A 27,265-nucleotide genomic window follows, 5' to 3' on the forward strand; every position below is an offset into this window, starting at 1 on the left:
AGGCTCTAAGCAACTCAGTGAGACCCTCTCTCTAAATAAGATATGAGAAAGGACTGGGGATGTGACTTTGTGGTTAAGTGCCCCTGAGTTCAGTTCCCAATAAACAACACACACACACACACACACACACACACACACACACACACACACACACACAAATGCTGGGATGAACTGCTTTGGGGAAATGATCATCTCATCTTAATCTGGGGTTGTCATTTGAACTTCTCTGAGTCCTTTCTTCTTCCTCCCACTCAGTAAGCAGATGTTGTTGAATGTGCTGTGTGCCCAGCACTGCTGTGCTGTTCTTTAGTTTCAAAACACAGTAAGAAACTGGCCAGAACCCAGCCGTGTCCTTCTAGTGGGAGGGACAGGCAAAAAATATATACAGAACGTCAGGGAATAACCAGGGTAGCTCATGACTTTTTGCTGCCCAGGTGGGAGCAGGAAGTCCTCTCTGGCTGTCGTAGGAATGCTGTCAGGTGGGGTGTACTTTGGGCCAGCATGACAGCGTGAGCGTGGCCCTGTGAAGGTAACCTGGTTCTGAGTTCATTTTGAAAATAGGTGTAGGACTTGCTGATGGGTTGAAGGTGGGGTCTCGTGGCAAAGAAGACTAACAAATGACATCTTTGATTTAATTGTGATCTGCTGGAAAATAGTGCAGCAGATTGGCAGTTTTGTGCTGGACGTGTCTGGCTTGAGGTGCCTCTCAGAAGCACAGGGAGGGAGCGCACAGGTTTGGAGATGAGGAGCTGGGCCAGAGAGTATGTGAGGCATGGCCTCTGGTGCCATGGGGCGGATAAAATCCCACAGAGGTGTCCATGCCTTGAGGACCGCAAGCTGAGCCCCAAGGCATGTGGCACTTCCAAGTCCCTGAGAAGAGGAAGACTCAGTGAAAGACACTGGAAAGGAGGGACTTTGATACAGGAAGAAACTCAGGAAAGGTTGTCCCAAAGTCAGGAGAAGATGACATTTGGAGATGGAAGGAAGGGGCCCCTGCTTTGTTATACTGGTGTTTAGAGGAGGCGTCATTTGGGTGTGGAGAGCAGTGGTTGAAAGTGTGTAGGGGCTCAGGAGATGGAGCCAGAGCAGCCAGGCCTCCCAGAAGTTTGTCCAGGAAGAGAAATGGGAGGTAGCAGGAGAGGAGCTGGAACAGGAGGAAGACAAGTTTGTTCTTTTGTTGGATTTGCCTGACAAGTATTTCAGCAGTAGAGCTGAGACACGATGAATTACCGAGGACATTGAGTTGAGAAGGCACAAACAAGGGTAATAATCCCTGGTGACAGAGGAGATTTGCGGGTGTGGGAAATGTATGTGAGACACGGCCTGGGGATGGAGGCTTGGCGGGGCTCAGTGAGGTTTCACTTCTTCAGCAGGATACCCAGCATGGCACTGTTCTTTCTTCTTTTTGTTAAATTTTTATTGAAAAGTTGTAAGTTTCCCCTAAAATCATTTTAAATTTATGATGATAATTTCTCATTCATAAAGATATTTATTTATTGAATTTTTATATTGTATTGAAATCAATTCATTGCTCTCATTGTCCTGCAAGGGGGAAAAAATAGATAAAACCGTGCTGGCCTTTTGTGTTAGAATTTAGGAGCTCATTCCAAGAAGCCCTTGCAAGTTGCTTGGTCTGTCAGTTCTTAATGTAGCCCTTTGCTGCCACCTAGTGGCAGAGATTTTTCTTTTGGAGTTTTTTTTGTGGGGTGGTGGGGAAGGAGCTGAGAAATATTTAAAAACTGAATAAAGGAAATGTAATTAAATTCCAAATACAGTGCTGTTCTTGGTGGGGTTTTTTTCTTTAAATAACAGACCAAAGTAATAATCCATGTGTACTTATCAAGCACTATTAAAATATAAATAAAACAAAGCGGATACATAAATATAGTTGTTTGTTTTTGATAGAGTAGATTAATATAAAAATCTTTATAGTGATTAAAAGTTGTATGCTGATTTTTTTCTTTTAAACTATGGTGCCAGGGGGTTGGGGAGATAGCTCAGTTGGTAGAGTGCTTGCCTTGTAAGACAAGGCCCTGGGTTTGATCCCCAGCACCCAAAAAAAAAAAAAAAAAAAAAAAAAAATTAAACTGTGGTGCTAGGAGAGCTCTCTAAAACGTGGAACGAACCCTGGATCCCATATAACCCATCATGAGTCACCCCTGTGAGGAGCAGTAATCTGGCTGGGTTGAGGAGCCTGTGACTTCGATGTTAATTTTTCATTCCCTGGTCAAAGATATTTTGGCCTAGACTGTGGGGACCTTCTCTGTTCTGAAGTGAAATCTTCTCTCTATAATGTTCCCATGAAATTTGGAAGTAGGATATTAGGAGAGAAGACAGTTAAAGAACAGTGAGTGGCAATGAATCTACTTTAGATAACCTTGAAAAATAGATTCATGGACAGAGTGACTTGTGACACTGCTTGCCAGCAGCTCTCTTTGTGTTGGGAATTGGCTAGACACAGCACCATATAATCATACTTTCATGTGAGGGTTAGTTTTTCCTTTGGTGAATTTAAGTCACCATTTCTTGTTGGTAACATCAGTAGATTCATGCTTTGTTCACGTTTACTTTCTAGTTGGGCTACCTTTTAAGAATTTCTTTAGACCCAAGCATGTGGCACACGCCTGTGATCGCCTGTGATCCCAGCTGCTCAGCACACTGAGGCAGGAGGATTGTAAGTTCAAAGCCAGCCTCAGCAATTTGGCGAGGCCCTAAGCAACTTAGCAAGACTCTGTCTCAAAATATAAAATAAAAAGGACTGGGGTTGTGACTCAGTGGTTGAGTACCATGGGTTCAATCCCTAGTACCAGAGGAAAAAAAGAAGAATCCCATTAGCTGTAGGTCTGGAGTTGTTTACCAGAATTTTTCTGAGTTCACTTGTTATCTATGTCTTCTTGAGGATGTATGTTTTCCTTGATCAACTAAATGGCACATTTCTTATAACTTATAAACTCCTCCCAGGATAAAATTTTAAAACACAATATTCCTTTATCAACATTTGTCCACATTTAACACTAAGTACATTCTAATGTAACTTCTTGCTCCATGCCAAGAATCTGCCTTTGTTTCCACTCCCAGTTTCAGTGATATTTGCACAAGTGATAATATTGATATTGACTCTCCCTACCACTTGGGCTTTTGAGCATTGTGCCAAGCACCCGCTAGGGTTTTTTACACTGGTTACCTGTGGCACACACTTCTTAGAACTGCACACATTTTCCAGGTACGGAATTGAGGCTTAGGGACGTTAAATTTTCTCAAGACAGCAGAGCTAATAGATGGCTAGAATGTGCTTCTACTTTTCAGTTACCAACTAGTCAAGAGAATTTTACCTTAGCAGGTGAATTAAATCAGTATGCAGATTTAATCAATTTGTTTTCTAGAAATGAACACGGAATAAGTTAATGTCCAACACATCAATTTGTGGGCCCAGGGAAGCAACACCCTCCATTGGCTCCACCCTGCACACCAGCCAACATTGCTCTCCCCCTCAGACTTCTCTCCAAACCTGTCATTTTATCCTTTTGTTCCCACTGCACTACTCCAGAGGAGAAATAGACATCTTTCTTTTTGTTTCCTGTAAGAAATATATGCCCCTTTGTCCAGGTTAGTAGGCTCTATTCAGCAGTGGGAGGCAGGAATTAAATCACATCAGTAAGTATTTGATTATGTTGTATACCCCCAAGCCAGTATGGTCCCACACACCTGTAATCCCAGCTACTCAGGAGGCTGAGGTAGGAGGATTGCAAGTTTGAGCCCAGCCTTGGAAACTTAGCAAGATCCTATCTCAAAAGTAAAAAGACTGGGGTGTAACTCAGTGTTAGAGCAACCCTGGGTTCAGTCCTCAGTACCCCCCAAAAAGTGTACTCCCCAGAAGATAGACATGCCATCATGAAGTAAAGATGGGTGACCCAGGGCAGTTGCACAGAGTAGCCAAGATGTTCAATGTGGAATGTGTGTCAGATGTCTGACTGGGATTTGTTCCTTTTCCTGCCCAGGCTGCTGTCCTCTGAATAGGCTTATTAGCTTGGTAAGTATTTTGAAGTGGCCAGAATGTTCTTGCTCACAGTGGTCTCTGGGCAGCACAGGACCCTTGGGAAGGAAGCTGGGGGAGGCCTGCATAGTATCTTCTGCACTGAGCAGGCTTCCCCTTCCCTCCCTCATCTTTGTCATCTTCTCTCCTCTGGTGATCGCTGGTGCTTCGGAGGTCAAAGGGCTAACTGACCACCTGTCTCCTACAAACTGAAGTCATGCAGTCAAATGACACCATTTCTTTCATTCTCCACATCACCCCTTGGTTCCCTGGAAACTTCTAGACTTCTGCACTGCACTTAGTTTACATTCTGTGTAATTACAAATTTGTGTTTATTTACTGTTTTGTTTTATGTGTTTACATATTAAAACTCTTAGTTAGACTGACCCTAAGAGCATAACCATGTCCTGTACTTTTGGAGAACTGGGTTGTACTTACTATTTGTAATTCGAAGCTTCTTCAGTCCAAGGTTCTTCATTAAGTGCAAGCCTCAGTAGCTCTTGGTAAGTGACTTTGATAGTGAGTGTCAGCTAAAGTACACGTCTGGATGCTGGTTTGTTTGGATGATGCTCCTTGACACTCATATGAGCTGGTTTTTTGCAGGGCGATCTGAAAGCTTACCTGCGCAATGAGCAAGAGCACCTTCGGGGGGACTCACAGACCATGCTGCTGCAGAGGATGGCATGTGAGATTGCTGCAGGGCTGGCGGCCATGCACAAGTTGCACTTCCTGCACAGGTGGGTTTGGCTGGGCACAAGTGCTTCTCACACATCACTAGTGTTGTGACCAGAGAGGCTGTGTAGTTTGTGAAAAGGCACTACGGAAGGAGGACAGGTTGTGGAGTAAACCTTGGCTTAAACAAGTAGAAGCCATCTGTTCTTCCCAGTGTCCAAGTAAATGTTGAGTTGGGTTTCATTAAACCAATACTAGTGAATAAATGATCTTAATACAGCTTAAGGTCTAGAAATTATTTCCAGAATTTCAAAGAATATAAAAAAACATACATGCCACAGAGTAGGGAACAAACAGACCCAGTCTTCCTTATGACATCTTGCTTGCTGCGTCCTTTTCATGTCACCTCTAGGCTTCTGATTGTACCTGCTAGACACAGTATGCTGCAGTTCACACCCCAGCGCAAGGCCAATAGCATCTTTTCATAGAAGGTCATAGTATTGGCATCTCACCATTTAAAGGGTTGGCTTAAAGGTGCCAGCTCAGAAGCAGAGGGTGTCGTGCCCTTGGATCTGGAGGCCTGTCCTCGTGGCCAGGGTAGAGGTGGTCAGGCGCTATGTGAGCAGTGCAGTGATCCAAGTAACATTTCTGTTGAAAACTTTCAAGGACCACGTGTGAAATAACACCTGTACGTTTTATTTTGTTCAGATCACTGGTGGTTTTCATAATGAAAACAACCAAGGTTTTTGAGTCCTGTAGCAGATGAGGGATCTGTTCTGTGAACCCCAGAGATTTCTGCTTATTTTCTTCCAGATTTTTGACCTCCGATTTATGTTTTAAAGACATTTAATTTCTTAGCTCTCTGGGGAAACCAGGGATGATCTCATTAGTTGACTGAGTAAGTCATGTAGCTCTTAATAACACAAAGACCTGAAAAGGAACACCTATATCTTGACTTGAGGGAGGTGTCTGTGAAGTATTATATTTAAAAAAAAAAAAAAAAAAAAAACAGATTGCAGATTAATACGTTTGTAGTATGACTGTGATTTTTAAAAGTAAGAGAAGACCTGGTTGCATTTGTTAGGAGTGTGTGGACAGGCTTAGAAAAGTTTTTGTCACACTCTCAGTATTACTTCATGGTGGGGGAAAAAAAGAGAAGCGTGAATCTTTTTCCTACACATCTGCATTTTATTTGACTTGCAGTAATGAACAAGTAATTCTGATAAAATGTTCTTAAAAGCCCTGAAAAGTTATGGATTTCTTAAGGCCCAAGGCAGAATTCCTTACTTAGAACTTAGAATGTAAATACCTATTCATTTTATAATGGAGAAATCCTACATTTAGTCTTTGCATCTTCTATAACATGTTAATATGTAGCACAATTTTTATTGTTAATCTTTTGTCAAATACAGGTGATTTTTGCCTAATACTTGCCTTAGGAATTTTTTAATTTTGGAGAAGGTAACATTTAAAAATCATAATTAACAACTTAAAGTTACCAAAGACAGCTAGAGATTGTGTTTAAAGCCCAAGTACCTGTCACTGGTATATTTTAAAAAGTGACCAAGGTGTCAGTGTAAATAGTATGTTCTTGTGAGTTCCCTTGAGTTAAAGTTTTACTTAGAATCTGTGGACTTTAAAACAAATAAAGATGATAAATTAAATCACATGATTTGGATTTTATTCAAGTACAAACAAAAGCTCAAGGTAAAGAAAATTCTTGAAAGTACTGACAGATGTTTCATTTTGTTTTAAAAGTAGGCCTGTTTTATGTAAAATTTTGTGTGGGTCAGGATTTTGTGTCTTAAGTTTGTTTGTTTTTGTTTTTTGTGTGTGTGGGTAGCCTACCATATGGCATATTTAAAAGTTGAGATTTAGAATATTTGTTGGTTGACTCAAAGTGGGACTTCACGTGTTGGTTGGGTTGAAATAGGGCAGCGGCCCTCCAACCCAGAGTTGTCAGTGATTGGGAACTGATTGGGTTGATCGCCTGCCCTAGTTGAGGTTTGTTTCTCTGTAATTTGTGAGAAGAGCCCTATGGCTGGGTTCCAGGCAGCCTGCGTTTGAGTGGCCCTGACAGCATTCCTGAGTGCTGTGTCAATAGCAAGCACTGTTGTTGCTACCCACAGGTAGCCTAAATCCCAGGACCCCCTGTTGTCTGCCCCAGTGGCTTCCTGAGCAGTGAGATGCCATCAGGTCACTGTGGTGGGCCTAGTGCTGAGTGTCCAACAGGCAAGGTGTGCCCTTGTGCTGGCTTAGGTAGCCAGAGGCCTTGAGGAGGTCCTGGGTGATGCCAGTGCCCCGAAAAGTCTCTTCAGAGTACGTCTGGTTTTAAAGTTCAGGTTACTTTCTGCCAAGAACACTGAGGTCACTAAGTTTTCCAGCTACCAAAGTATCAGGTAATCCTGCAGTGTAGGGGCACCATAAATAAACCCTTGGTAGCCCAGTGTGTTGGCACACACCTGTAATCCCAGTGACTCAGGAGGCTGAGGCAAGAGGATCCCAAGTTTGAGGCCAGCCTCAGCAACTTAGCAAGGCCCTGTCTCAAAAAGTAAAAAGGGTTGGGGATGTAGCTCAGTGATAGAGAGCTCCTGGGTTCAATCCCTAGTACTGGGGCGGTGGGGGTGGGGGGGTGAAGACCCTTGTTAAGTGTCTTTTTATGTTTTGTTTGTTTGTTTGACTAGATTGTATCCTTGGTGCCAACACTGGTAAAACTTAACAAATTTGTCACTAATCAGGGAGCTGCACCTCTGGTCTGGTGGGGTTTTTTGTTTTTTTGTTTTTTGGGTTTTTTTGTTTTTTAGTTGTAGATGGGCACAATATCTTTATTTGTTTATTTATGTTTTATTTATTTATTTATTTATTTATTTTTGGTGGTACTGGGGATCGAACTCAGGACCTTGTGCTTGCAAGGCAAGCACTCTACCAGCTGAGCTATCTCCCCAGCCCCCTATTTTATTTATTTATTTGTTATGTGGTTCTGAGGATTGAACCCAGTGCTAGGCTGGTGGTCTACCACTGAGCTACAACTCCAACCCTGGTCTGACTTGTTTTTAGTGAATTATTAGGGGTTTTCCTTATTTTGTGTGAATGTCAAATCTTATGCTTTTAAAAATTCCTGGCTGGGCCTGATGGCACACACTTATAATCCCAGCAACTCAGGAGTCTGAGGCAGGAGGATATCAAGTTCAAAGCCAGCCTTAGCAAACTAGGGAGACACTAAGCAATTTGGCAAGACCCTGCCTCAAAAAAAAAAAATGGCTGGGGATGCAGCTCAGCGGTTAAGTACCCCTGGGTTCAATCCCTGGTACAAAAAAAAAAAAAAAAAAATCCTTTTAATGCTTACTATTGTCAAGATTGGTCTTTAAGGAAAAAATACATATATGACAATATGTGTATGTTTGCTTTTAATTCATTTGATTAAATTCAAATCAAAGCCGCAGTGCCTGGCATACAGTGGTGTTAAATGAAAAAAAGAAGTAGAACTCTAACATGACTTTGCTTTCCTGATGGAAACAAGGATTCCCCTTCAGGCTTTGCAGTTCTAGTGTCATGGACACCTACGAGGGGACAGGCAGGCCAGGCCTCGGGTCTTCACTAGTGGAATGCTAATGCCAGTGCTGAATTCTCCAGATTAATGTAGAGTAATGAAGTCATGGAGTGCCTAGTGTCACACTGGAGGAAGACGTGCGAGAGGAGATGACTATGGTGACAATGATAACAAAGACGAATGAGGGTGGTCCTCAGTTTCCTTTCAGAATTTTAAGTTTTCTTGCTTTTTTGAATTTGATCGATAATAAGCTGAAGACAACATAAACTTCCTTGGATAAGAATTCACTGATTGAACTTTTATAGTCTGCAAAGTTCAGTTATATAGAAGGTGAGAGTTAGGGAAATGTATTTAAAATCAAAGCTATATCTTCAGCTGATGCCCCAGCAGGAGAGTTAAAACGTGGCAGCCGTGTTTGGCAGGGTGATCACTGCATAGAACATTCTGTGAATACTTATTTGATTGTTCCCAGATAGAAATAACCCTGTGAGCCATGAGGATGGTGCAGTTATTAACCCCTTTTACAGAGCAGAATACTGAGGCTCAGAGTGGTGAGCTGTTTCTCAGCCACCAGTGTAAGGAGCAGTTTGAACCCAGGCACGAACACTCTGTGTGCTCATTTATACCAATGTGGTATAATGTGGTCCGGGGGCATCCCCAGAGGTTTTCTGAAGGAGGTGGCATTTTAGTGATCCTAAATGAGCATAAAGTAGAGGATTGAGATTAGGAAGTTGCTGGAGAATGAAGTAGCAAGACGATGTGTGTTAGGGGAGGAACGAAGAAAAGGAGTGTAGGGAGCTGTTAGTTTAACTGGCACAGAAGGTACACAGCAGCCCGTGGGGAAAGAGAAGGGAGGGGCAGCTGGAAGCCAGAGCATAGAGACAAAGACTAGGCCGTTGGGCTCATTCTGTTGGTGATAGGAGGGCGTGTCTAGAACGTGTGTGTCTGTCTGCATGTGAGCACTTAATCGCTTTGCAGTACAGTTTGGGGCCACTTGGTGAGAGAAGGCAGTACTGACAAGAAAACCAAATAGGAATTTGTAGGTGGTGGCTGTCCATGGATGCTTTTAATTTTACCTCCTACATGAAAAATGTGTTGAAGCCCAGGGTTGGATCTTCTTTACTTTTTTATCTCTCACCATGTGTTTCACATAGAAATGAGGAAAGGCATCAGGGGAAAAGAACCAATTTAAATTAGTTTAAACCCAGTGAGAAATGGATGATGTGGCTGCACTAAAAAGGTGATTAAAGAGCTTTCATTAAAAAGGTGCCAGGTGCAGAGGGTTCATGGTGACTTCCAGCTAACCTTGAGCAAACGGAAGACTCCATTTTATTTACCCTTCCAGACCATAAAGAAGATGGAAATGTCTACCACTCATTTTATGAATCCATCATGGTTTTAACAACAAAAGATGATGTAAAAAAAAAAAAATCACAGGCAGTTTTTGTTAATGAATGTAGACACATACTAACAAATTACATCCAGCAATGTGTGAATAAAACAGGTACAACTTCTAGGCATATGGAATATCTGCATAATTTATCACATTGGCAAGATCAAAGAAGAGAAATATATTAGTATCATTTAGTATGGTTTAGTAGCCATTCCATATTTTAATCTTGAATAGGAAAGAAAAGAAACAACTTACATAGCGTAAGGACATTTCATAAGGACTGTTTACGAAAACTCAAAAGCAAATATTCTAAATGGCAAAATAAAGCCTTTGCAACTAAATTACAAAGCAGACAGATGTATACTATTTCTATTAGTTTTCAACCTTTCTTTGAAGGTACTAGTGAATACAAGCGTAAGTGAGAAAATTATCAGTTTAGAAATAGTAGTTAAGATTTATTGAATGATTTCTTGTTACCAGCTGTTATTCTCTGTACTAGGTATAAATACATAGAAACAAGGGTGGAAGAAAATCATTCTGTGTATAGTAATGCCAAAAACATAAATTATGGGTACAAATTATGTGAGAAAGACACAGGACTAAATGAAGCGGACTGTGAAATCCTATGAACTATATAAAACAGTACCTGGGCAGATGGGAAGACAACAAAAAGAATCAGTTAACATAAAGAATTCCAATTAGATTCCTAACAGGGTTTTCATTTTTGGCAGGAGGAATTTGGTTGAAATTATCATTAGTTTCCTATAGAAGTATAAGTGTCTTAAGGAGCCATAAAATATGGGAAAAAAAAAAAAGAATCATGAGGGAAGAAGGGAGAGCCTGCCTTACCATATATCAGAATATACAATAGGCCACTATAATAAAAATCAATATGGTTTTGGCAGAGAAATATATTAATAGTGCATGATACATATAGAAAGTGAATATGAGGTTGGGCCTAGTGACCCAGCAGCATGAGAGACTGAGGCCAGCCTCAGCATCATAGTGAGGCCCTAAGCAACTTTGCAAGACCCTGTCTCAAATCAATAAAATAAAAATTAAAAAGGCCAAGGGTATGGCTCAGTAGTTAAGAACCCCTGGGCTCAATTCCTGGTACCAGAAAAAAGGAAAAAGAAAAAAAAAAAAAAAAAAAGTGAAGGTGCAACAAAAGTGATATTTCCAATCTATGTTAAAAAGGGTAGCATATTTATTAAATGGTGGCACAAGCAGTTATTGGGAGAAATTGGACTACTTTATCCCATATATCAAAATACAGCTAAAAGAATTAAATGTGCCACAGAATTCTGGAAGACTATATGTATCACACAGGTGCGACTGAGACCTTCTGAATTAAGATAGGAAACCCAGGAGTTAGGAAATGGAAGGTACATGTGGTTGACTATAAAAATGAAATGATTTGTGTAATAGCAGATAGCCATAAACAAAGCCAGCAGGTTGGGAAGATGATCACAATGCAGATAGTAGCTCAAGGGCTAGCTCTACCTGAGACTGAGCAGTTAAAGGGCTGGCTGCATCTGGTGCCGGGAGGCAGCTGTCCTGTGTTACATGTATGCTATTACATTTTTTGAAAAGCCATGTGGCAATGTCTATATAATTTAAAATACATATTCCCATTAATTCCATGCCTAGACTCAATCCCATAGAAAATGGGATAACACTAAAACTTCAAAATATGTGTTAGAAAGAACTATTGCAGCATTATTTGAAAGGGTGACACATAGAAAGTAGAGAAAAACTAAGTGTTTATGGAGGAACTAGAATAACTTAACATCTGCATTGTGGAATATTATACCGCTATTATAAAGAAAGACAGAATTGCTAGACTGGTTGACATAGGTATTTCCATGTTATATGAAGATGTAGATTAGTAGGCATAAAATTATTTTTGTAAGGCAAATACTCCTTAATCCCCATCTGTATATCTATGTATGTTTGCCTGCGTGTTATGTATAAAAGTAGGGAAAGGTTATAAAGAGTCAGGTGAAGAGATGCTTGCCTGTGAACATGTCTCAGTGAGACTGAGACAGGAGCTTTACAAGTTGCCAGCCTGGGCATCTTAGCAAAACCTGACTCAGTGAAAAGGCTGGGGATGTACAGTGCCCTGGATTACATCCTTACTATAAGTGTGTGTGTGTGTGTGTGTGTGTGTGTGTGTGTGTGTGTGTGTGCATTTATATATTTAAGTACGTATATATTATATTAAAATTATATATGTAGATGGCACATGCCAATTTGTTAATACAAGGAACATGGAAAGAATGGAGGAAGGCATTTTGTAAAAAAAAGGATCCTACTTCAGGAAGATGCTGAAAGAGCCTAGCATCTCCATCACCCAATAGTACAGAATGCGTGTGCGTATGCATAAGAGGATCGGGGAGGCAGAGTTGTGGTGTGTTCTGGGAGGAGAAGCATGGCACAGGCTCAGGGCTTGCAACACTGAAGGAAAACAGAGGCAAGCATCAGATAGTGACCAGCCGCTTGCCTTGGGGTCATACCCAACGCTCCGTTGTCCTAGGTGAGCCTGGGCCCCCTGGGAGAATCACCGTTCTGGGATCTGTGGTAAATGTGCTAGCTGCCTTTTTAACCAGCAGTTTGAGCACTGATTAAAATGTGCACACACAACGTGCCGACCGTGTTTGATCCTGATCCGACGTGGCTTCTAGTCTAGACTTGAATTTGGAAAGGTTGTCTGGTAGTTGTTCAGTGAAAGGAAGAGCCCTTTGTCTGGCATCTCGCCCCTTCCCTTGCAAACCTGGGTGGTTGTGGTGCAGGTCTTGGGTATAAGAGCCTGCACATTCTCTGCCCCTGTCCCCCGGCCTACTGCCTTTTATTTTAAGGAGCCTTCAAGCAATTGTTTTTTTGGGGATGGGGAACTACTGGGGGTTAAACCCAAGTAGTGCTTTACCATCGAGCTACATCCCCAGTCCTTTTGATTTTTCATTTTGAGACAGGTCTCCATAAGTTGCTGAGACTAGCCTCTAATTTGGGGTCCTCCTGCCTCAGCATCCAAGTTGCTGGGATTACAGGTCTGTGCCCCGCACCCAGCTCAGAGCTCTCAAGTGATTCTGATACACACTCCAGCGTGAGAACTACCCCACTGAAAAGTGAACAGCCTTGTCCTGGAAGGTGGCTACCTGGCAGCTTAGGTTCTTCTTGGTTTTAGACATTGTCAGAGCAGCCTCTCTTGTCAGGTCAGCCTCCTTTTCAGCCTCCAGTTCCACTCCTGTGTCCACCACCAGGAGGCTTCGCTCTCTAGACTCTATCTCCGCCTGGGTGTGCTGGGTGGCCCTGAGCAGAGTGAGGGAGTGTGGAGCTCGCCCTTCTCTGGGTCAGAACCTTAGGTGGGCTGTTGTCCAGTACCTGAAAACTGCTTCCTTATGTATTGTGTCAGTTTTGCAGTTGTGTATAGGGACCAGTAAGCCAGAGCCCGTTGAGACCTGTTTAGATCTGGATGTCCAGCATTGTCTCAGCACCTGCCAACCCTGGAGAAAACCTGCATTGGAGGACTTATCCCATTTTGTCACCAGTCCTCAAAACCTGACTGGGAGTGGCGGGCCCACTAAGCCACAGGCACTTTCCTCAGAGTCTGGTCAGAATTTCACACTCCGGGTACCCAGCGTCCAGCAGGTGCCTGACTTGGCAGTAGATGCTCAGCTGGCAGGGACTGACCTCTTAAGCGTGGCGGAAGAGCCACAGCTCCGAGAAGGCCTCCCTTGTGTCCCCCAGAATCCTCTCAATTAAGTCTCCTCCTGGCACCTCTGCGTGCCACTTAGAGCAGTTCACAGAAGCTCTTCAGCCTGAGCTCTGTGGCTGCCGGGGGCAGAAGGCGTGGGGAGCAGAGGGCACCCGACTGTAGTGGTTGGTTTGCCGCTCTTCAGCCTCACCGCTGTAAGCCTTCTTGCTTGGTCCTCTCGAGATTCTTTTTCAACAAATTTATTTTTTTTTATCCTCTTAACCTGGAAGTGCTGTTAAGATTAAATAGGTTACTATATGCTAAGCTTCTAGAAGAGTATCCAGTAACTCTTAGGCATTCGACTTCCTATTGTTGCTCCCTTTCTGAGGAATTCCAGTTACTCTGGGTCACACATGTGGGCCCGGGTTGTTTTGGAAATAGCTCCTGCCTCCTTGAGCCTTTTGTACTGGAAAATTTCTCCCAAGGTGGGTCTGTAGTTGCAAGAGTTAAAACAAGTGGTTGTGCTTCCACGTGGATGGCTGGAAACCTTGTGTCCTGCAGCCTCCTGCCTCCCGCTCAGGACCTTCCAGCTCCCTTTCCAGACCCCTAAGTCCCTCACAGTCGTTGTCAGCTGGACCAGTGCAAGTGCTGCCAAATGGAGTTACCAGTCAGAGCCTTCGGAGAGCTCTCAGGGCTGGAACTTCGGAAGTCATCACTAGACCTGTTTTTCAACCTGAGGGATAATATGCTGGCTGCATGTTTGTATTTCCTGACAGGAGCAGCCATTGACGTCAGGTTACCTGCTGTTTTTCTGTTCTGTACCTTCACATGTTGCTGAACTTCAGGGAGTATTGATTGTTACCAGTTTTAATTTACCAGATTATCTCCCACCTTGTTTCTGGATAGCACTTCAGAGCACTTCAGCGCTTCAAGACACCCACGTTCATTCTTATTTTACCCTTTGACAATCTTGCGAGTTAGCCATCTCCAGCATCTCTGTAGTCCTGTGAGGATATTGAGCCTCCGCTACACACACACACACAAACACACACACACACACCTTCAGGGTTCTGGAGCAGTGCAGCCGCACATCCAGGGCTCCTCCTGCTGTGCTGAGCTGTGGCAGCTTGGGCAGTGCTGGGGTGGAGGTGGGATGTGGCAGGCCCCTGTTTCTTCCCATTGCCTCTGGTTTCAGCAAAGAAAAGTGTTCCTCCTTGCCCTGGAATGTCAGTCAGTCTGCATTCAAATCCAGAGGCCTTCTGTATGTGTGACTGATTGTTCACACTTGTTGTTGTCTGAGACCTACACTGAACATTTGTCTGGAGGGACAGGAGAATGGGTGGGGGATACAGTCATCCTGTGGCCCTGAGATGGCCCTAATCTCTGAACTGTCCCCATCTGAAGAGGACACCCACACACCTCTGTTGGGATACGGCTATCCGGATTTTACCCCTGGTCTTGGAAATGTGGAGAAGGTGTAATGAGATCTGGATATAGAGACCTTAAAGGTGCTGGATAGTGGTGCTCAGCAACTAAACCTCCATTCTGTTGGCACAACCCACAGTGCTGCGCAGTTGCAATTATTAGTCCCATGGGTAAAGATAATGTCTGCATTTTCAATTTTCTACCCTCAAATGGCACATTATTCCTCCTTCCCTCCCTCCTTCCCTACCTATAGATATACAGACATGTATGTATGAATGTATGTGGATATTTTCTAAAAAGCCAAAACTCCAGAAAATTTAACCTGATATCTTTGTGGGAAGTTCCTTTAGAAAAAGTTGATTTTTACTTGTCAAGGTATGTGCTTTTGAAAATTAGCTCATTCTGAAAACAAATTATGTAAATGAATTATTTTAATAGGTCTTGAAAATATGTTCTTTACCTCCCTGTAGAGAGGTAGAGTTCAGAATAGATGAGAGTGATTTGAAAGGGCCTCATATAAAATGCTTGCATATCTTTGAAAAAAGGAGGGGGGAAATGAAATATTTTTAATAATGTGGATTACTTCTGGCTGCTTGAAGTGATAACTATTAATATTTATAAAAGAGTAGAGTCTTACTAGATTCAATACAGATGTAAAAAAATTTTTTTCCAGGAAATTCAGCTATTTTAGAATTCTCTTTTGGTCACACTTAAAACACTAGAGAATAAGCCATAAATGTGGTTTCAGTGCAGAACATGGTATAGATGTGATCAGTGTTTAGCCTTACCAGTCATAGTTATTTGCCACATGTGACCTCTCCATTAAGAGATTAGAATTATGGCATATAGCCCTTTCTCTCTGAAAAAGACTTAAAACCTGGTAGTTAAGAGTCAGATTTGCACACTACTCTGGTTTCTATTGAAAGCCTTTTGTCCATGACAATTTCGAGCCACGTTATCCTGATTGTTGATTCCCTTGTTTTTGTGTCCACTGTGCTCTCTCTACAGTGACTTAGCCCTGCGAAATTGCTTTCTAACCTCTGACTTAAACGTGAAGGTGGGAGATTACGGAATAGGATTCAGCAGATACAAGGTAAGCCCTGTGTTAACTGCTGGCTCCTTAGTCTCATTTAGCTTCAGCATGAAGTCTTGTCACAAACGCCACTCAGCTCTTGGAAGAGAGGGTGAGAGTCTTGGTCACAGTGCGTCTCTGGAGTGGGGTGTGTTCTGCTTCTCATAATGGGAGTATTACTACCAGTGTGTGGTTTGTCTGCAGCACTGTCTGTGCCCAAAGTCTTGTGACAACTTTCCAAATATTCTGTTTAAAAAGAATTGTGCTTATTGTAATTGATATATAGCCTGATGGTACGTAAATGAATTTTAGAATGAACTTGTAAGCAACAATTATTACTTATGTAACAAAACGTACATGTCAAATAGATGCTTCTCCATGATCAGTAAAATTTTGGCTCAAATTCAGTAACTTGGGTTTTGATTTTTATACTCTGCCAAAAACATCCCTACCAAAAAGGTAGCTAAGAGCTTCATCCAATGTGTGTGTGCACATGTGTGCGTGTGTGTGTTTGTGTGTTGTGTGTGTAGCCCAGCCAAATGAGGTTGTCCCAGCTCTGTGCTGTCAGGAGACCTCACCTGTGCCAGTTGACCTTCACTTTCTAAGCAGCAATAGGAGGATATCTATTCAGTCTTATGGGGTTTATTTGTGGAAAGAAGGGGTGATGTTTTCAGAATGAGTTATGCAAATATAAGTTGGTTATTTGTCTACCATTTTGTAGTGACTCTAGTGTCTTGAGTACTTGCCATATACCACACACTGTGAAGTAGTTGTGAGCATTACCATGTAATCCCCATTCCAAAGGTTGGTAGGTAGGTTTTACATTTTACAGAGAAGGAGAAAGGCTTCTCATTGCTGCTTTTTGAGAACCACATCACTGGTAACTGACGGAACGAGGACCTACAACCATCTGTCAGGCTTTCAGGCCCCGGGCTCTTACTCATTAACGGCACACCCCCGAGTGCATAAGGCCCAGCCTGTGCGGAAAAGAGCTCTGCTCAGGCTCTGTGTCGCTGCAGCAGACACTGCGTACCTTCCTTTTCCAGGAAGGGTGACGAAGCGAGCGTTCATGGCTCAGAGACAGCTCAGGAAGCCCAGCAGGCTTCAGAGAAACTCCTCACCCCTTCCCTCCACTCAGAACGTCGTTCTTCTTGCCCACTTTTGTTCTGATAATGTTTTGGAGCTGAGTATGAATTTTTCTGAGAATGTCCTGGAATTAAATCATTGAGCTCATGACAGGTATAATTCTTTTGAAAACTCTGTATGCTTTCTAACTACACAGGAGGATTATATTGAGACAGATGATAAAAAAATTTTCCCTCTGCGATGGACTGCTCCAGAATTAGTAACCAGCTTTCAAGATAGACTGCTAACTGCAGAGCAAACTAAGTATAGTAATATCTGGTACGTATCTGTTTCACCGCTTATGCTTTTTTTTTTTTTTTAATAAGGACCCACTTCCTTCTCTTTAAATGTGACAGTATTTACTTTAAGATGGAGGAAACAAAGAGTGCCTGATGGTGTGGAAAGGCAACTCGGTGACACTGTAGCAATTATCACAGTTCTAACAATGTAATTAGCTTTCCCGGTACTGCCTCTCCTACCCATTTTCTTCCATGAAAGCAGGAACCAAGTCTGTTTTATATTCTGTGTCCTACCACAGGGCCTGATATAGTAGATGATGAATGAATATTTGTTGTGAAAACCTAAAGGGGTTGGACCGTTGGGTAATACTGTGATTGTCATTTATTTTTGCAGTACTGGGGATTGCATCTAGGGGCACTACCATTGAGCTACACTGCAAGCCCTTTATTTTTTGAGACACGGTCTTGCTAAGTTACTTAGGGTCTCACTAAGTTGCTGAAGCTGGCTTTGACTTGGCAATCCTCCTGCCTCAGCCTCCCGAGTCACTGGGATTACAGGAGTACACCACCACGCCCAGATGGGCCTCCTGATTCTTGGTGTTGCCTTGTTTCTTCTGGGGCTTTTTATGGTGCTGATCCTTAGAGATCTAGAATGAGGCATATTCCTCTATAGAGGGCCTGTATTTGCTTCTGCTGGGCATGTGGGTGTTCTGGGGCTCTGCCAGCCAGGGCTTTCCATATTTCCATTTTTTGGAATACACAGATGATGTGAATTTAGGCTGCAAATCCAGTAAAGGTGAGCTCCGTGGTTACTCTTAGCTCCAGCCCCTTACATACACACATTTATTCTCTTCCTCTCTCTCCCTCCCCCTATCTCATTGCCTTGGCAGCTTGCCTTTTAGAGACAGGGTTATTCCTGCCATGAGGAAGTCACTCTTTAAGACCTCTTACCCTGGACAGGCCCAGAGCTTTGTCCTGTTCACCATGGTGCATCCCTCAGGCCTCCAAAATGCAGACTGAAGCCTAGATTCCCCAAGGCAAAGATGCTCTTCTGTTCTCCTTAGTTCTCTAAGATCTAGATTTTATATTCTTTGCATCTGCAATGCCTTTAAAAAAGATGCTTTTTTTGCTTCATCCAGGTTTTTGCTGCACTTAGCAGGCTGATTCACCTGATTTACATAGCCAACATTTCCTAAGATAGGGCCGGCCCTTGTTCCTGACAGTTGGAGCAGTCGCTGATGGCCGTGCTGGTGCAGTCTCCCTGCTTGTGCCAGGATGAGCAAGAGGGACTTCATGCAGAATTTGGTGGAGAGCGGGGAAAAGCTACAGGGCTTTTTTCTTTCTAGAAAAATGCAGTTTGCTGGTACTAAGAAGCTGGGAAGCTGTGTATCATGCCTCTGACAAATGTGGGGTGGTTGTGACCTAAAAGGGGTTTGGTTTGGAATGGACCTTTTAAAAAGGAGAGAGGAAGGGAGGTAAGTTAGAAATCTGGGGAAATCGAGACAGGTAGACAGATTTGGCCAAGGTCAAACCAGGCTTGGTGGTAATAAACTAATTTTACCATTAATCATACAATGCCTATTTGATTTTAGTATTTCACATGAATTTCTTATTTTCCTCAGTTAAATTATAAACTCTCTAAAGTCACTGACAGAGTCCTAAATTTCTTTCATATAAAAAAACAGTCATCTACTCCTAACATCTGTGCCAAAGAAGAGAAAGTACTTCTTACCTTCTGGCTTGGATCAGGAGCTTCAGGTCCTTTTATTTCCATTGATGGAGATGATCTCTCAACTAAGATACTCAATATGCTGATTTTTTTCACTAACTTGTAAAAAAAAAAAAAGTGTAATAAAATTCAAAGTTTATTGTACAATATCAAATAAACTATTTCCCAGTGCAGTTTGTAAGTCAAAGAAACATTCTGGTAGGTGGTGGTGATCAGTCACTAGTCCACCAATATCCAAATCTGGTAGAAGTCAGAATCACTAGGGAGGTTTTTTTATTTTGTTTTGTTTTGTTTTCTCGGTGCTGGGGATTGAATGTAGGGCCTTGTGCTTGCGAGACAGGCACTTTACCAACTGAGCTATCTCCCACACTAGGAAGCTTTTTAAAAATCCAGTCTCCTAGGCCACACCTGAATCCTAAATAACTCTGTCCATGTTTAAAGCTTCCCGGATGACACAGATGACAGCATGTTTGGGAACCTGGCAGCAGGTAGAAGACTTCTGCAAGTAGTGGAAAGGAAAGCACTTCATCTGCCCTGCACAGCCCTGAGGCTCCTGTACCAGGCAGGTCCCTTAGACTCAGGATAACGAGGGTTAACCAAAAACAAAGATGTGGGTCTAATGAGGAAGAGAATTTTCACTTATGTCAAGATTTCTTTAGTGTTTTCTGAGCCATGTGTGGTGGCACATACCTGTAATTCTAGTTACTGAGGACATGGAAGTTTGTCGAAGTTTGAGGCAGGAGGATCACAAGTTCAAGGTCAGCCTGGGCAACTTAATGAAACTGTGTCTCAACAGAAAATAAAGGACTGTGGATGTAGCTCAATGATAGAGCACTTTCCTGACATGTATGAAGCCCTGGGTTCTATCCCTAGTTACGGGAGGTGTGGGGGTAGGAACGGGGTAATATTTTCTGGTGTTTACAACTGTTGTGAATATGGAATTTTTTTCCTACCCCAGAATTCAGGTATTTATTTGGTCTTCAATCATTTTGTTGAACTCTTAAAACATTCTAATGGTCTTTCAACTAATTACTTAAGTTGACAGTTGTATTACCTCATACCTGTGTCTGTTACCGCCTTCATATTTTTTGCCTTGGTCAATACTTCTAGAGTAGAAATGGCTAAATGTGAGGAGGCAGTCTTGTTCTCCTCATTTAATGGCAGTGCCTCTTTTTGCTATTAATTGCGATGCAGATTATTAGTTTGGGAGTTTTATCATGTTAATTATATTATTATTATTAGTCTCTTCAGTACATACCTCGTCCTCGAAACTGCTGTCTATTCAAATAAATACATGGGTGTTAAATTTTTGACATCTAATGGGAGAAAGGCATGTTCTTCCCACAGGTCGCTGGGTGTGACCCTTTGGGAACTTTTTGATAACGCTGCCCAGCCATATGCAAATCTTTCCAACCTGGACGTCCTCAATCAAGTCATTAGGGAGAGAGAGATGAAGCTCCCGAAGCCCCAGCTGGAGCAGCCTTATTCTGATAGATGGTGGGTAACTTCATGTTTTTCTTTGTTATCTTCAGAAGGCAAGGGAATTGTGATTCCATGGATGCTAGTTCATATATTTCCTATTTTTAAGCAGTAGGTGTTAAGAAAAGCACTCATTTGTACATTATCCATGACTAATTTTACAGTAAACAGCTTTCTTTAAAAAAAAAATTTTTTTTTTTTTTTTTTTTTTTTTTTGTTACCAGGAATTGAATCCATGGTGCTTAACCACTGAGCCACATCCCTAGCCCTTTATTATTTTTTATTTCAACATGGGTCTTAGTGAGTTGCTTAAGGCCTCACTGAGTTGCTGAAGCTGGCTTTGAATTCACAATCCTCCTGCCTCAGCCTCCTGAGCTGCTGGGATTATAGGCACACCCCACCACACCTTGCTCTTTCTTAAAATTTTAATATTTCAAAAAATGTTTAAAACAAGCAGGAACTTAAATTTTACATGGAAAAAAAAAATTACCTGAACTAATTAAAGAAGCCAACAGTAAGGGAACTTTCCATTGTGGAATTATTTTAAAATGAAGCCATTTATGGCACAGTGGCACATGCCTGTAACCTTGACAACTAAGCCAAACCTTGTCTCATCAGTAAAATAAAGAGGCCCGGGCATGTAGCTCAGTGGAAGATAAGTGATGACTGACATGTGAGAAAACATGGATAACATGAAAAAGAGAGTGTTCAGATTGGCAGTGTAGACTGATGTGTATAATGTATATTGACATCTTAAATACGAATTTACTTTTAATCATTTGTGTATGTGTATGTGTGATGGAACCCATGGCCTCACACTTGCTAGGCAACTACTCTGTCACTGAACTACATCCCCAGCCCTACAAAATTATTTTATATGAGAAACTTTGGATCTGTTCTGCTCAGTTTCCAATTAGGATCAGGTTCACCTTCCTTCAGACCAGCTGGCAGTGCCTCAGAAGCTTGGCTTCCCTGTGTTTAGGCGCTACTCAGCTCCCCAAGTTTTAGAGCTGTTTAAGAACATCTTGACCTTTACTCCATAAACCCAGTCCTGTGAGGTTGTCTGTCTCCCCTTCTGCTTATGACTACAGTTTAAGATGTCGGCCGTACTCAGCCAACCCTTTGAAGACCTTGCTCCTGGTTGCTGTCTCTACCTTCAGCTCTTTTCATGATCACAGGAAGCCCTGGGCCACAGAAACTTGTTATCCAGGAAATAGAGATTAGTTACAACAGCATTTGTCTGTGAATTCTCACAAAATAAAATGAGTAAAAGTATAAGATAGATACATTCCCTACTTAACAGTTGTGTTAAGAGGAGAGCATGGGCCAGACCTGGTGGTGCACACCTGTAATCCCAGCAGCATGGGAGGCTGACCCATGAGGATTCCAAGTTTGAGGCCAGCCACAACTTCACAAGATTCCCATCTCATAAAAATTACAAAAAAAAAATAATAATAATAATAAGACTGGGAATCTAGCTCAGTGGTAAAGCACCTCTGGGTTCAATCCCCAATACCAAACAAAAAAGAAAAGGGTGTGGGGAAGGCATGGAAGAACAGTTTCTAAATTCAGTGGCTCAGTCATTGTAGAAACACTAGAAAAACAAATGACTAGAACACGAATTATAGTTGGATACCATGGAGTGTCCCAAAACCAAAAATTGAGTGGATCAGATGTTATATTTCTTCATTTCCTCTTGAGTCTTGATCTCACCATGAACTAAATTCCTTAATGTGCTTGGCAGTTATTTAAAGTGTAGAAATGTTTGGGGTGTTAAATTGGCTTCAGGGTCCTTATAAAGTGTGTTCTTAAGACAATTTATCATCATGCCATTCATGATCTCTGCTATACCACTCAGGTATGAAGTCCTACAGTTCTGCTGGCTGTCACCAGACAAGAGACCAGCAGCTGAAGATGTCCACAGACTGTTGACTTACCTGCGCATGCAGAGCCAGCGGGAGGCGGAAGTTGACTTTGAACAACAGTGGAACGCTCTCAAACCAAACACCAACAGCAGAGACACTTCAAGCAACGCCGCCTTTCCAATCCTCGACCATTTTACCAGGGATCGGCTTGGTCGTGAAATGGAGGAGGTTCTCACAGTGACCGAAACAAGCCAGGGGCTGAGCTTTGAGTACGTCTGGGAGGCCGCTAAGCATGATCATTTTGATGAGCGTGGCCGGGGCCACCCTGATGAGGCTTTATCCTACTCAAGCATCTTTTTTCCAGTTGAAGTGTTTGAGAGTTCCCTTTCAGATCCTGGGCCCGGAAAACAGGATGACAGTGGCCAGGAGGTTCCCCTCCGGGCCCCTGGAGTGGTTCCTGTGTTTGATGCTCATAACCTTTCAGTCGGAAGTGACTATTACATCCAGTTAGAAGAGAAAAGCGGTAGAAACTTGGAGCTTGATTACCCACCTGCACTGCTCACAACCGAAATGGATAATCCAGAAAGGGTTGGAGCAGAGGCATCCCAGTTTCCTACCCTCAGGAACCTGGAATTTGAGGAATCCAGTACAGATGAAGATTTCTTCCAGAGCAGTACAGACCCAAAGGATTCTGGCTTAGCTGAGGATTTACAAGTTACCAGTGGCCCTGAGAGCCCTTTCAACAATATATTTAATGATCTTGACAAAACTGAAGATTTGCCTAGTCACCAAAAAATATTCGACTTAATGGAACTAAATGGAGTTCAAACTGACTTTAAGCCAACCACTTTAGGTTCTAGTTTGGATGACCCCAGCGAGTCAGGAATAGCTTGCCACTCAGATAAAGAAAAGCCCTGTAAGCTTTTTGACCATGATCCTCTTTGTTTATCAGAAAATCTTTTGCGCCAAGATCACTTTGATCCTTTGAATGTTCAAGAATTGACAGAAAACTTTTTATTTCTTCAAGAGAAAAACTTACTAAGAGGCTCATTGTCTAGCAAGGAATTTATAAGTGATCTTCAAACAGAACTTAAGAATGCCAGTTTTACTGACACTGTTTTAGAAACATCTCCTAGAAACTCTGTAGACACTGAGCTTAAGTTTACTGGAAAGGCACCAGGCTTCCCTCTGTCTCAGGAGAATCTGGGCACAAAGGGTACAGAGGCAGGAGTCACACTAAAGGGCGACACTTGGAACACCTCGTTGCAGTCTTCCCCAGAAGTGCAGGTACCTCCTACCTCCCTCACAGCCGAAGAAATGCTTCCTGATGGCCCCCCAGGGTCACTTCTGGAGCAGGAAGGGACCAAGCCTGCAGGTTTAAATGTCAGCATCCCTGAGGACCTTCTCTTCCAGGACCTGAATCCAGACTCTACACCTGCTGTGGTTGAGATTCCCTCCACCAACACCAGAACCCACAGTGTGGACAGTGGGCCCTGGGACTCGTTGCACCAAAGCCGGGAGGCCTTGATATTAACCAAAGGGGACTCCATTCTCATAGACGATGTTCTTGCTAGTCAGGGAAGTACAGGGAACAGTCTTCCAGAATTGAGTCAGAACTTACAAAATCAATTGCTTTTGGAAGACCATCAGGAAGGCAGTTTGCTGGAGAAAAACTTGGAAACTGTGGAGACTTTAAATCAGCTCAGTTATAAAGTGGACACAAAAGATGTAGGTTTGGTGTCTGCCTTTTCATCAGACTCCACCAGCCAAGATAGCCTTTTAGAAGACAGCTTGTCAACACCCATCCCAACCTCAGAGCAGTCGGTGGAGACCCCAGACTCCCTGGACTCAGTGGATGTCCATGAAACATTACTGGAATCCTTAGGCTCCCACACCCCTCAGAAACTCCTGCCCCCTGACAAGCCAGCAGATAGTGGCTACGAAACAGAGAACCTGGAGTCCCCTGAGTGGACTCTGCACCCTGCCCCTGAGGGTATCTCAGACTCAGACTCAGCTGCAGCGGGTGATGGCAGTCATAGCAGTCTGCCTCCCAACCCGGTCATCGTTATCTCAGATGCAGGTGACGGCCACCGAGGGGCAGAAGGCACCTCACAGACTTTTGCACCTGGCTCCCAGAGTTCATATCGAGACTCTGCATACTTCTCAGATAATGACTCAGAGCCGGATAAAAAGTCTGAAGAGGTCCCGGGAACCTCCACTTCAGCCTTGGCATTAGTAAAGGGCCAGTCCCTGCCCGAGCCAGTCACCCCAGAGCAAAGCCCTGGTGCCAAAGATAGCTGCCTGGAAACCCACAAGAGCCAACCAGATCGAAGTTGTCCATCTGATATGCAGAATTCCAGTCACCTGGAAGTACAAGAAATGTTGGAGTCAGTGCAGGCCGAGATTTCCAGACAGACACATCCCGTGGAAGATGAGGCCAGGAGCCCCTTGAGTTTATTGAATTCAGAACTTAGCAGTGATGACTTCGAGACACAAGATCGCCCCTGCACCATCACCTCCACGGGAACCAACACTAATGAACTCCTTGCATATGCGAATTCTTCAGTGGATAAATCCTTGTCCAGCCACTCCGAGGGCCCCAAGCTGAAGGAGCCCGACATTGAAGGGAAATACTTGGGCAAGCTGGCTGTGTCTGGGATGCTTGACCTTTCCGAGGACGGGATGGACGCAGACGAGGAGGATGAGAACAGCGATGACTCCGACGAGGATCTGAGGGCCTTCAACCTGCACAGCCTCAGCTCCGAGTCAGAGGATGATGTCGAACACCCTGTGCCCGTGATCCTCAGCAACGACGACGACAGCAGGCACCTGCGGAGTTTGTTGAAACCCTCAGCAGCCGTGGCCATTGATCAGCTGCCTGATGACTGGAAGAAGGAGAAGAAGGCAGTGACTTTTTTTGATGATGTCACAGTCTACCTGTTTGACCAGGTATCTGTTGCCTCTAAGTTGTTTTATATGCCTGTATCTGTATTAGAGAATTCCAGAACATGTTACAAAGTTGAGTGTGGACTGTGGTCTCTTTTGTAATTATCATTTCAAGGCAACAGATTGCGATTACTCACAGTCATTTGGGGTTTGTTCCAGTTCCAAGAATAGTCAGAGATATGCCCAGTTTGCCTAGGGAATTCATATTAAATTAAGGGAAGCGGACCTGGATGCTTTTCCTGGGTCTCTCAGTTACCCTTTACAGACCAAATTTTTAGAATCTGACAATTGGCAATAACACCCGGCACTTGGGTGCAGGCCTAGAACAGTCGCTGGCACACAACTCTGGAGATGTGCCAGCCAGCAGCAGTCCCTGCGGTGTGTCTGGGAGCGTGATGTGCTGGCATCAGGATGGTCTGTGGCCCGTCTGCCCCATCCCCTGGCCCCGTCCTGTTTTTCCCCTATGGAGCAGGGGGCTTAATATGTGCTGTTCAGTGGGCACAGACAGGCTCCTGGAAAAAATGGAATAACTTTTTAACTGGAGTATTGTTTTTTAATGTTCTTTGTTTACTGGTCTTTGTAGTCCTTGAATTTGCTTCTGTAATCAGCTGGATTATAAGTGAAGCTCAGTTGTGGGAATGGGCCCCTCATGCTCCAGAAGGTGTGGGTCCTCGGCCTCCTTCATGGTGTTCCCTTTTTGCTTAGTTCTTGGAGCAGAGCCCTTAGCAGCTCAGCCTCTGTGAAGCACCTTCCCTCTTGGACCCACAGCCGTTCCACCTCCTGCCTCTGAGTCTTCCTTTCTGTTGCTCTGTGCTCTGTAGTTCTTTGCACTCTGTTCACCTTTGTTCCTAAGGGGTTTCACAAAAAATCAGGATATGTCTCCCATTTGAATACAACTTGCTTTCAGAGGCACCTCAGCAGGAGGTGGGTGTTGAAAGGAAGAAGAGTTGCTTCCTGGGCTCGGTCTGAACGTGGGTGTCCAGGAGGCTGCCTGCTCTGCTGCTTCCCCAGCTGTTCCCCGCCACCCCCCCGACCCGAGACCCCTTGTCAGCCAGCCTAGGAAGAGAAGGTGCTCTTCTACCAAGAGCAAAAAGGAGGCAGGTGAACACAGAACGCACTGCAGCTTTTGAGAAATAAACGTTCTTGGGCCCACCCAGGTGTTTTGGTTCCTTGGTTTGGGTTTTTGTCTGTTTTTTGCCACTCCCTTGGTCTTGGTGTCAGAGTCATGCTGGCCTCATAGAATGAGTTGGTGAGTGTTTCCTCAAACTCCTGTGGTTTCTGGAAGAAATTATGTAGAGGGGATCTTTCCCAAGAATTGCTTTGGATTTCGTGGGTTTTTCTTTTTTGTTTTTCTCCTTTCAGTTTCATCGATTGCTGCCTTATATTATTTCCTTTCTCCTGCTTACTTTGAATGTGTTTTGCTCCCCCCTCCCCAGCTTCTTAAGGTAAAAACTTGGTGTTTTTCCAAGTTTCCCAGCATTAGCATTTAGTGCTGTAATTTCCCTCTGTGTGCCACCTTAGCCACAGCCCACTGTTCTTAGAATGTGTTTTCATTTTCATTCAGCTCAGGTGATTTTCTGGTTTTCCTTAGGCTGTCCTCTTTGATCCATGGATTATTTGTAATGTTTAATTTCCAAGGGTTACACATTTTCTTGTGCCTTTGGGTTGATGATTTCTAGTTTGGCCCCATAGTGGTTAGAGTGGTTTCCGTTTTTACACCTTTTAGGGTTGATTTGAGAGCCAGGATGTGGCCTACCTGGGTCAGTGTTCCATGTGCATCTGAGTGCGGTGTTTTGCTTTTTATGGCGGATTACTGTTCTGTAAATGTCAGGTTTCGTTTGTTGATGGTCTTGTTCAGTTGCTAATTTTCTAAGTTACTACTCTTCAGAGAGGTGTTGAAGCTGCAGCTGTAATCGTGGATTTCTACAGCTCTCGTCTTCACTGCTGTCAGTTTTGCCGAGGTGTTTTTTGTTTAGTTTTGTTTCGTTTCGTTTTGTTTAGTTTCGTTTTGTTTTGTTTAGTTTTGTTTAGTTTCGTTTTGTT

At 43.3% G+C, this 27,265-nt stretch overlaps 1 protein-coding gene across 2 annotated transcripts in view; it reads left to right on the plus strand.

Moving 5' to 3' along the window:
* LMTK2 (lemur tyrosine kinase 2) overlaps nt 1-27,265 on the plus strand; it is a 92,321-nt gene that overhangs the window by 55,455 nt on the left and 9,601 nt on the right. For both annotated transcript variants that reach the window (XM_079121211.1, XM_079121210.1), the window contains exons 7-11: nt 4,637-4,770; nt 15,776-15,860; nt 17,122-17,243; nt 20,280-20,429; nt 22,270-25,225. In XM_079121211.1, coding sequence (XP_078977337.1) covers nt 4,637-4,770; nt 15,776-15,860; nt 17,122-17,243; nt 20,280-20,429; nt 22,270-25,225 — 3,447 coding nt within the window. The remainder of the gene's footprint in view (nt 1-4,636; nt 4,771-15,775; nt 15,861-17,121; nt 17,244-20,279; nt 20,430-22,269; nt 25,226-27,265) is intronic.

This window comes from Sciurus vulgaris, assembly GCF_902686455.1.
Source record: "Sciurus vulgaris genome assembly, chromosome: 18".
NCBI lineage: Eukaryota > Metazoa > Chordata > Mammalia > Rodentia > Sciuridae > Sciurus > Sciurus vulgaris.